Genomic DNA, 11380 nt, shown 5'->3' on the forward strand with positions numbered 1-11380 from the left:
GACCATTAACACTTCTTGGAAGTCTCCTTTATAAATACCAGACACTTTGTTGGGCACTTTTTCATACTGTCTTAATTAAATCTTAAAATAGCCTTTAAGTATTTTCCCCATTTCCCTGTTTTAAGAGTTTAAATAACTAAGCAGGTTACAGAAGTGGTAAGTCTATATTCGAATCCAGGTCGTTCTGACTCCAAACCCTGGGTAGGCTCTGGTTACTGTGCGCTTTATGTGGATGGCTACTTTTGAAAACACATGCTATTTCAACTGGAAAGAAGTTAGAATGGAGCACAATTACAAACATAATAAATTCCTAAGTGAACACTGATTTATAGATCTTAATCAAGCCTACCATCATAGTTATTAAGGTTTGTTATCTAAAAGACCACAAATAATAATTTCAAGAATAATTGTCCTTATACAAAAACCATTATTACAAAACCTAAGTCATCAAAGGTAAGCCATAGTTTGGGCCACCCATGCACACACACTATAATACAACCTTCAGCTCTGATCAATGATCTGGGCTATTGCTGAAACCATTCCAAAAGACCTTGGTGGCACTTAATTCATTCAGGGATTGAATGCCTGTTGTATAAATAGCACTATTTACAGTAAACCCTTGTAAAAGTCCAAGACAAACTTACCCTATAATAAATTTGACATTTCATTTATATTCAAGATTGAGGTCTTAAGTGGTATATAATTCGTATGTAATCTAAAAATAAGTTCTAAGTACTGTATAAATTACAGCTCCTCCAAAACTTATTTCCAGTCAGATAACAAAATTTATGAATCATTAACAAAAACTTTTAGCCCTAACCGGTTTGGCTCAGTGGATAGAGCGTCGGCCTGCAGACTCAAGGGTCCCAGGTTTGATTCCGATCAAGGGCATGTACCTTGGTTGCGGGCACATCCCCAGTAGGGGGCGTGTAGGAGGCAGCTGATAGATGTTTCTTTCTCATTGATGTTTCTAACTCTCTATCCTTCACCCTTCCTCTCTATAAAAAAATCAATAAAATATATTAAAAAAAACCTTTTAGCAGAAAATTTAAGGTTTAATTCAGTATTTCACAAGCCAAGGATATAGGAATACTTCTTATAACTCAATTAATCATACGTGTATTCCAAAAATTAAACTCCAATATTGTTTACAAAGCGTATCAGTCATGGGTGCTAATTTACAAAGCACATAATTTACAATTGTGGTTTAGCTCTTTTTGAAAAACACCTTTAGGAGTTTGGTAAAAGCCTTTCTCCAAAAATGCAAACATGCCTATGCATATAAAATGTTACATGCCCATTGAAGTCCAAATATAGTTCTCCTCAATTTATAGGGAACTCACCAACCTCAGATAAAGACCCCTTATTTAGGAAATCATTTACATTTTTAAGAGATCTTTCTCCTAGCTTTTCAATAGCATGGTCCCTTGAGTAATTTACATTTGTCATTTTACACAAACTTATTTACCCACAACTTGACATTAACAGGACACTTCTTCCAAACGCTTCAAATTCTTGAAATACTGAAAACAAACTCTGGTGTCTTTTGTCCACTAATATTAAGAGTGCTCACAAGATGTGTGGCCCTGAACTAGGGGGTGGCAAAGAAGAGAATTCCAAGATATTGTCAAGGCCAGTGACCTTGAAAAGTTTACAATCTATCTGCACAGTCTGTTCTATTTAAAAAAACACACACAACTCCTGTCAACAATTTACTGACCATTTTGAACAAAAACAGGTGTAGTTTTTAAGATGAAACCATTAGCCCTAGCAGATTTGGCACAGTGCATAGAGCATCAGTCTGCGGACGGAAGGGTCCTGGGTTCGATTCTGGTCAAGGGCATGTACCTCGGTTGCAGGCCCTGGCCCGGGCGGGTGCAGGAGGCAACCAATCCATGTGTTACTCTCACATTGATGTTTCTCTCTGTCTTTCCCACTCTCTAAAAATCAATAGAAAAATATCCTGGGGTAAGGATTAAAAAAAAAAAAGATGAAACCTTTACATGGATAGGAAAAGCAATTCTGTAGAAAAAGGGACCAGAAAATATTCACAGAAATTAAAGAAAAAACACAACCAAACAACTAAATTTTTAAAGTAACATATACCTAAGAAATGTCTCTGATTTAGCAAATACACCTAGCTTGAAAAACTATAGCCAATTTCACAAGTTAAGTCAACTTGAAAACTGGAAATACAAAAACATTGAATTAGATGTAATTACTAAACTCAACAGAATAACTCAAAAATGACACATTCTATAAAGATTTTACCTACCAAAAAAAATTACTGCAAAATATTAAGACAGCAAAGAATTTAAGCAGCTGGGGAACAAAAAACATGGCTGGTATGTTATACACCCCCATTATCATCCCCATGGCAGACATCACTAATTAATCACACCACACTTTCCCCCCACTGAATCTCATAATTTCAACAGAACCTTCCAGTAGAAATCAGGAGGGCATTAAAACTGAACCTGTTTATTTCCTTGACAGTTATTTTTAAAATACTATTCAAGCCAACTAAATGAAGCATCAAAAGTTTATGTATTTAATGTTCAATGAATTTATACTAAATTTTATTTATTTTGAGGTGTTTTCCAACACAAAAGCTTCCTTAAAAGTTTAAAAATTTCTTTGTTAAACAGAAAACAATATTATAGTTAATATAACTTTAATTAGTAAAAAATACATTTTAAAAAATGTACACAACCTCCCCCATGAAAGGGTTCTAGAAAATTGCAATTAACTATACTTTTGGCAGCCTTCATTTTTTACCCAATTTGAATTAAAAAAGACAAAATAACTTTTTCTGAGTATCAATAAAATAAAACCAGACATGCCTATAAGACTGTAATATATATGTATAAATATATGTATAACTCAAGTAAGAGAAAAAAGCACTTTGTTCTTGCAATTTCAATGAAATATAGGTCAATATTAGAAAAACTCTGAAGAGAATATATGTGGCCATTTAAGATTTCTGTCCCTTACAAAAAACAATTCTAAGTATAACAGACTCCAGAAAGGAGATGATACCAAAGGAAATAAAAACCCTGCAACGCTAGGATCATATTACAGGTGGGTGATGTTTAGCATAAAATATACTAATTGGAAGGAGTGAAAGCCTGGATCAGGAAGTTGTATGAGAACACTGTGGGATAAGTGAGGAAGAGTTATTTCCTAAATCCTCAAGTCTAGCAAAGAAAAACCATATTCTTAAAACCAGAAGGCTCCAACTTCCTGGCCTCAATAGCAGTATTCAAGTATTATATAAATATAGTCAAGGTTAACAGATGACAACACAATATCAGGAATATAAAAACCATAAAAAGGGGCATTTACCTACCCAAGTCCAACCTCAATTGGTACTGATACTAAAAATAATAAATTGCTCTGAGAAAAGTGTCCATTAGAGGAAACTGAGTATATGTGAAAATACATTTTCAGTTAAGTTCTTACAGAAGCTGTAAGCAAGCATAACCTCAAATTATATATATTTTACAGATTGTAGAGCTCCCTATGTATATCCATTCCAATCTTTCCCCCATATTGCACTATACTGCACGACTTTTTGATCCCTAAGTACAAAAGTATACTAAACATTCCTGCCTAGGGCATTTTTTTCTCCCTAAAACAGGAGTGAAACACGAATTATCTGTAGAGACTTAAAATATTCCTAAAGTGTGTCTAAAACCTTTAAGAATACATTTACAACCAAATATCACTTAGTGCTTTTTCATTTGCACAGGCCACTTATTTGGAGGACAATGAATTTACAATTTGCCTAAGTTGCCAAACTACATATGGAGGTAAAAGCAAACCAACTTTACTCCATAAAACAAACTATTTGGAGTAAATGAGCATGATACCAAGAAATGACACCAGAGTTAGTTAACGCCTGGGTAGTTATTGCTAGAAAGAGATTTAGAGAGCAAAGAGAAATAAATTCTCACTTAGCTTACATTTACGGGGCGCCTTTTTTCAAAGTGGCTTTAATCTTAGTGGCAGTACATAAACAGAGCACTTACAATATAGAAGCTATCTGATAAATGGGGGAGAATATCTAAAGACTTACCAAAGGTTCTTCAGAGGGCCAGTTGAGGAAAGCCAGTTTTCCTACCACTGAAAGGAGTGAAGGGGGAGGCAAGTCACAATAACCCATCGTCTTCCTTTTCCCTTGTCTAGAAAAACAAGTGTCCCAAATGTGCACAGCCTAGACCGAGGCTCCAGCCTTTGGTAATGAGTAACGAAAAGCTATGACTGAAGCCCAAACTTACCTCCTGGATGCGCTTCCTGGCCCGCTGAAGCACTTCTTCGTAGCCCTTCTGCCGCAGCTCGCTAAGGCTTTCGTAATACTCCTCAGGGTCGTCGGTCTCAGTAAACAGTACCTGGGAGAGGATCTTCCACCCGCAGGTGTCCAGGCCATGGCCCAGGTAGACCTGGAGCTGGTAACACAGAGTGTCGATCTCCTGCTCGGTCATCTCCGGGGCGCCCCCAAACAGCACGGTCCACATACCCGAGGGCTCCTCGGGGAAGACTGGCAGGCACGGCTCCAGCTGCGAGTTCACGGAGCACAGCTGCTGGTGCACCGCGCGCAGATCCTGGAAGGAGAAGAGCCCGGCCCAACTGCACTCCTCGGCCGCGGACTCCAGTTCAGTGGCGGGTTGCTCCGGGTCGGAGCGCGCCAGAGACGCTTCGTCCTCCCTCACCATTTCCAGCACCTCAATCTCCTCGGAGACCGCCCCGCAGGCGCTCACTACCCGCACCGAGGACACAGGGACCTCCTTGGGCACCGGTGGGACTGCCGCAAAGGCGGCCCCCGCCACATCTCTGCCTTCAGATCCCTTCCGGGCCGGGGTGGACTTGGCCCGCACTGGGCTCCGGAGGGGGCTCTCTGCCCCTTTGCCGGCTGAATTCCGCAGCAGCGAATCCCCCCGAAGGTAGCGCGTACTCCGCGGAGAGCCGCTCTCCGCTAAGGCCGGGCTCCTCCGGGGCCCCGGACTCCTCCCCGGAGTCGCAGAAGCAGTGGCCTCCGGCCGCCCCTTGCCCGCTGGGCTGCCCGGCCCGCGAGTCCCGTCGGACGCGGCAGCACAGGACTCGGCGCCCCCTCGCGTCCCCGCCTGCTCCCGGGAGCCGCTCCTCTGCCTCTGGGCCGTCCGGTTGTGGCAGGTTATGGCAAACTTGCCCTCGATCTCGTTCCAGGCCACAATAAAGACGAACTTGTGCTTCTCGCGCTCGTCGAACACATGGGGCCGCACAGCCACCCAGTCCGATTCCAGCGTCTCCTCCAGCGCGAACGACATGGTGGCTCCGGCGCCAGGCCGCGGGGGAGGCGACGCTGGTCCTGCCCGCCCGAGAACTCACCGGCTGGCTGCGCCGCGCCCCCCGCTCACCCTCGCCGGGCGCCTTCAGCCATCTTAGCGTCCCAGCCGGCTCTCCTCGCTTGGTCGCCCGTCCTCCCCGCACTCGGACCCGCCGCGCTCCTTTGTGGACCGGCTCGCGGGAAATACAGACAATGCGCGTCCCTGGAGCAGGTAGTTCACATGGTCACGTGCAGCCGGATCTGTTTACAAGCTCCGCACCGTGGCAGCGCCCCGCGCCCGCCCGCCCACCGCGCGAGGCCGCGGTGCGGCTTCTGCGGCGCCCAGGAGGTAAGACGCGGGTCCCGCGGGGCCGAGAAGGCCGGTGGACGGTTGGGGCCGGCGGTGTGTGCGTCTCCGCTCGCCCAGGCCGATCTCCCCGCCTCGTTTTCTTCCCGACCGCGCGGAGCTGTCTGACGGATGGACGCGTCTCCTAAACTCTGAGCTTCGGTATCGCCACAATGTTAGCATTCGGCTGCTGACGTCGGCGGCTCCACGAGGGACGTAAACACCGGCACGTGCCGCACGCTGGTGACGCAGCGGCGGCGGCGCGCACACCCCGCCCGCGCGCGCCGGCACCGCCCCTCAGCGTCTCCCCGCCCCTCCCGCGAGCACCGCGCTCCGACTCTTTCCTTCCTGAGCTCAGCCTCCGCCTCCCACAGGCTGGAGCCGGCGACTCTCAGGCTGTGGGGTCTGAGGGGGTTAGAATGACAGGTGTGCCTCGCGGGCCAAGTGGCCTCCGAACCCCGGGAAAAAAGGAGCGAAGGCTGAGGAACTGAGACTTTTCTAACTCCAGTCATGCTAAGGGGGCCCTCAAATGTAAGTTTGCCTCCATTCCCTGGGGGGAGTCGGGATGGAGAAGTCCTAAATTCTGTACTCCGAATATTACCCGAACCTTGTGATGAACTTTTTGGGTCCCCCCAAACTGTTGGATGTACCCTAACACCCTCGAGACACAATTTCATCGGTGTTTTATTGCTTCAGGTTTCATCATTGTGTAGTTCTTTGAACCTCATTTTGAGATAATTGGTTTGAGCACTTTTGAAGTTGTATTCAATTAGGAGTTCCCAGAATGCACATGCAAAAAAATAAAAATCATGTAAATTTGAAGAATTCTGCTGTTCATACTGAGCTATGATAAAACATTCTTAAAATATCCTAGTGGATCTTATAATCCAGTTTACGTTATTGGCATTTTTTTCTTATTCGTGTCCAATTCATATTGCAGGTATTCTGCATCCGCAGTAAAGTACAATGAGAATTCATTCTTTTACTTTTATACATATTTCAAAAACATATGCAAAATAATTTGAATTAACCGTGCATTGTCAGATATACTTACTTTTACTTCAGTGTTGTCCTGATATCCGACTAAACAGCAAAAGTTTTAGCCCTGTCACTCAGCAGGACATTTTAGACCAATGGATCTGCTTTGACAATAAACGGGAGGGGGGCACTTGGGCTGGATGAGCAAAGAGGGAACAGAACTGGTTTTTAAACCTTTTTGTAGTTCTTTATGTGGAACCACACATTTTCAAAGCTTGTAAAAGAACTTGTGTCAACTCTCAGATGCAAATCAGAGATACACCTTTCGAAAGGTAGGAAGAAAGAAAACCCATCACAAATATGTATCACCATCTAAGCAAACAATAGCACATTATAGAAAAAAAGTTCATCTTTTCTACTGAAAAGTTACTCCTAAAAGTTTTTCTGATAAAAAGTGGACATAATCACTAGGTCTCTTCATGTAATACATTATGGAGAAGTCTGAATAAGAATAAACAATCAAAGAATATGTTTATAGGAAACATTTTTTATTTACATGTATTTCAGTATTTATCCACAGATATAAAATTATGTCTTATCACAGTAGTGCTAAAGAAACTTGACTGGTGGTCACACGGGTTTTAAATATTTTCCCCTAATACTCTGGAGCCACTGTGTTTTGTCAAAAGGATTGTTTCAATGGTTCTTGTTTCCTCTCTCTAAGTAATTGTTACACAAGAAATGAAAAGAAACAAACAAAAATTCCCATGGAAGGTTACTGTAGGACTCTACAATTCTTTGTTTAGGTCTGTAATCTGATTGTCAAGCAAGATCTCTGAGTGTATAAATTACTCCCTGGGAATAAGTAAAGCTACAGAAAAAGCACATACACCATACTGGCTTTGAAAGGGGTTGAAAATGTTTATCTCTTCGAATTTTTTTAAACTGCTGTGAATTGTTAGGTAATCTGGGAAATGCTTTAACTCTTTAGGTCTTTTAATAAAAACTGTACTAGTTTACATAGTGATTTTCAAATTACATAGCATTTTCTTGCACATATTCATTTTATCTTTATAATAATCATAATATAGGTATGAAAGGAATAAATCTTTAAATTTTATGTATAAAAAATAGTTTGGATTGTTAGGTCAAACATCCCGGGATTGGGAGCAGGGGACAACTTGAGTTCAGGGGCCTAATGGACATCTGTTCTAATTAGATTCTCTCAGAAGCAGACACTGAAAAGACAGGAACGTCCAACTGTATTGGAGGGTAGTGGATGGTGTAACACCTGTGAAAGAAAAAGGACTGACGTAGAATTGGAGCTCCAGACCAAAGATTAGGTGTGTGTTTTTTAAATTTTATTTTTCAATTACACTTCACATTCATTATTACTTTGTATTGGTTTCAGGTGTGCCGCATAGTGTTTAGACAATCATAAACTTTACAAAGTATTCCTCCCAATATTTACAATACCCACCTGGCACTGTACATATTTATTACAATATTATTGACTATATTTCCTATACTGTACTTGACATCCCCGGTAATAATTTTGTAACTGTCAATTTGTACTTATTTAAAAAAGATATTTTATTGATTTTTTACAGAGAGGAAGCAAGAGGGATAGAGAGTCAGAAACATGGATGAAAGAGAAACATCAATCAGCTGCCTCCTGCACACCTCCCACTGGGGATGTGCCTGCAACCAAGGTACATGCCCTTGACCGGAATCGAGCCTGGGACCCTTCAGTCCGCAGGCTGACGCTCTATCCACTGAGCCAAACTGGTCAGGGCTCAATTTGTACTTTTTAATTCCTTCACCATTTGCACCCAGTCCCCCAACCTGCTTCCCCTCTGACAACCATCAGTTTCTTCTCTGTATCTCTGAGCCTGCTTCTATTTTGTTTGTTCGTTTGTTTATTTTGTTCTTTAGATACCACTTATAAGTGAAATCATACGGTATTTGTCTTTCTCTGATTGACATTTCACTTAACAACCTCTAGGTCCATCCATGCTGTTGCAAATGGTAAGATTTCATTCTTTCTTATGGCTGAGTAATATTCCATTGTACATATGTAGCACTACCTTTTTATCTGCTCCTCTATTGATGGGCACTTGGGTTACTTTCATATTTAGGCTATTGTAAATAATGCTGAAATGAATATAGGATTGTGTCTGTTCTTTCAAATTAATGCTTTGGATATCGCTGGGTGATAAGGCAGTTCCATTTTTAATTTTTTGAGGAACCTCCATACTGTTTTTTTATTATTGAATTTATTGGTGTGATATTGGTTAATAAAATGATACAGGTTTCAGGTGTGCAATTCTATAATACATCATCTATATATTATATTGTGTGTTCACCACCTCAATCCATACTGTGTTCTATAGTGGCTGCAGCACTCTGCATTCCCACCAATAGTACACAAGGATTCCTTTTTCTCCACATCCTCACCAACACTTGTTTTTTGATGATTTATTTATTTTTTATTTTTTTTTATTTATTTATTTTTTTTATATATTTTATTGATTTGCTACAGAGAGGAAGGGAGAAGGATAGAGAGTTAGAAACATCGATGGGAGAGAAACATCGATCAGCTGCCTCTTGCACACCTCCTACTGGGGATGTGCCCGCAACCAAGGTACATGCCCTTGACCGGAATCGAACCTGGGACCTTTCAGTCCGCAGGCTGACGCTCTATCCACTGAGCCAAACGGGTTAGGGCTTTATTTTTTATTTTAAAAAAAATTTTTTTTAAATATATTTTATTGATTTTTCACAGAGAGGAAGGGAGAGGGATAGAGAGTTAGAAACATCAATGAGAGAGAAACATCGACCAGCTGCCTCCTGCACACCTCCCACTGGGGATGTGCCCGCAACCAAGGCACATGCCCTTGACCGGAATCGAACCCGGGACCCCCCAGTCCGCAGGCCGACGCTCTATCCACTGAGCCAAACCGGTTTCGGTGATGATTTATTGATGATAGCCATTCTGACAGGTGTGAGGTGATATTTATTGTGGTTTTAATTTTCATTTCTCTGATGCAAAGATTGTTTCTTTTTTTAAGTTTTTTTTTATTGACTTCAGAGAGGAAGGGAGAGGGAGAGAGAAATAGAAACATCAGTGATGAGAGAGAATCATTGATAGGCTGGAGAATTCTCTTGTTCTTTCATTTGGGGTGGTTTCTTTGTCTCCTCATTTTGGCTGTCTGTTTGGGTTTGTGACTATGTATTAGGTAGATCCTCTATCCCTCTGAATCTCTAGTGCAGAACTGTGTCAAATGCTGTTTCTGATTAAATAGATCAGGCAACGCCTCAAAACCTCCAGAGACCACTGCTGCCTACAGACTGATAGGATTCTGACTTGAATTGCCCCAGGGTGGGGCAGTTGCTTCTGCCTGGAGGCTAATTGTTATTTTTAGTCTCTTAAGTGGCCTCAGAACATGGTGTTTTCCAATAGGGTGGGTCAACTGTCTTCTCCCCAGGCCAGGCAAATGTCTGTGTGGGAAAGATGTCCTCTGCTGCAAGAGGAAATGGAGGAAATGACTCAGCACAGGAAACTAGGGTCTTCTGCCTTCTGAGCTCTAACCCCTGAGTCGAGCCACGAATCCTGGCTTCTGCTCACACAGCTCTAGTCTACTCTGCCCTCCCTCTGTCAGAGCACAAGGTGGGTGGCTCCACAGGGAATTTTGTGCCTTGGTTCTTTAAGAGGGTGCTTGAACTTTCAGCTATCACTCTCTGGCAGACAGCAACCCCACTGCTTTTCACAGCCAAATGTTATGTGGGTCCCCTTCTCAGTTGTGTTCTTTGCGGGGGGACCCAGCTTGGGGATTAGATCCCAGAGTTCTCAGTGGCAATCCCCATAGCTAAGATATCTCTCTGGGACTTCAGTTGCTGTCTGTGGGTGCCTGGCCAATCCTTTAGCACCTCCGCCCCTCCTACCAGTCTCTATGCAGGTCCTCGGGTGTCAGGGTTCTCTCCTGCAAGTTTTATGTTGTTTATTCGGGACATTTTTCTGTATTTTATTTTATTTATTTTTATTTTTTATTGATTTCAGAGAGGAAGGGAGAGGGATAGAGAGATAGAAACGTCAGTGATGAGAGAGAATCATTGATTGGCTGCCTCCTGCATGTCCCACACTGGGAATCAAGCCCACAACCTGAGCATGTGCCCTTGGCCAGAATTGAACCTGGGACCCTTTAGTCTGCAGGCTGGCACTCTATCCACTGAGCCAAACCTTTCTAGTTGCAATTCCATTTTGTTCCTGGGAGCATGTTTGTGCAGCATCCACTCACTCTGCCGCCATTTTTAATCTCTCCCTGATTGGTCTTTTTAAGGAATAGTGCCACACTGGCGGTTCAGTGTTGCTGCTCTGTTGCTGGCAGCTTGAACATTCAAAGCAGGCAATTACTAGATTGGCCTCCATGAATGAGAGTCCATATTGTTTGACCCAGGCAAAGCCTCCATCTCTGCCACTGTGGACATGTCATATGTTTGCCTTGTCATGCCAGTGAATGTCAACTGTGCAAGTTATTTTATCCACTTGGTTATTTGGTGTCCAGACTATGTAGGTTGCTTTCATTGGGCATTAAAATACAATAAAAGAAATCGTCACACCTTGTGCCCACTGTCATATGTCCATCTATATATCTCTTTCCCAGACCTTCTTGTCTCTGATATTTTAATTTTTCTCTTTCCAGGTCCCTGATCATTATCCATGAATCCATGTACATTTTTACTTTGGGCCA

The 11380-nt window shown here is 42.7% G+C and overlaps 1 protein-coding gene across 2 annotated transcripts in view; it reads right to left on the reverse strand.

Annotated features, from left to right (window-relative positions):
• The window catches only part of JMY (junction mediating and regulatory protein, p53 cofactor), an 86381-nt gene extending 80471 nt beyond the window's left edge, over positions 1–5910 (reverse strand). For both annotated transcript variants that reach the window (XM_080682680.1, XM_080682681.1), the window contains exon 1: positions 4281–5910. In XM_080682680.1, coding sequence (XP_080538806.1) covers positions 4281–5306 — 1026 coding nt within the window. In that variant the 5' untranslated portion in view covers positions 5307–5910. The remainder of the gene's footprint in view (positions 1–4280) is intronic.
• Positions 5911–11380: the final 5470 nt, after the last annotated feature.

The sequence above is a fragment of the Plecotus auritus genome (assembly GCF_963455305.1).
Source record: "Plecotus auritus genome assembly, chromosome: 7".
NCBI lineage: Eukaryota > Metazoa > Chordata > Mammalia > Chiroptera > Vespertilionidae > Plecotus > Plecotus auritus.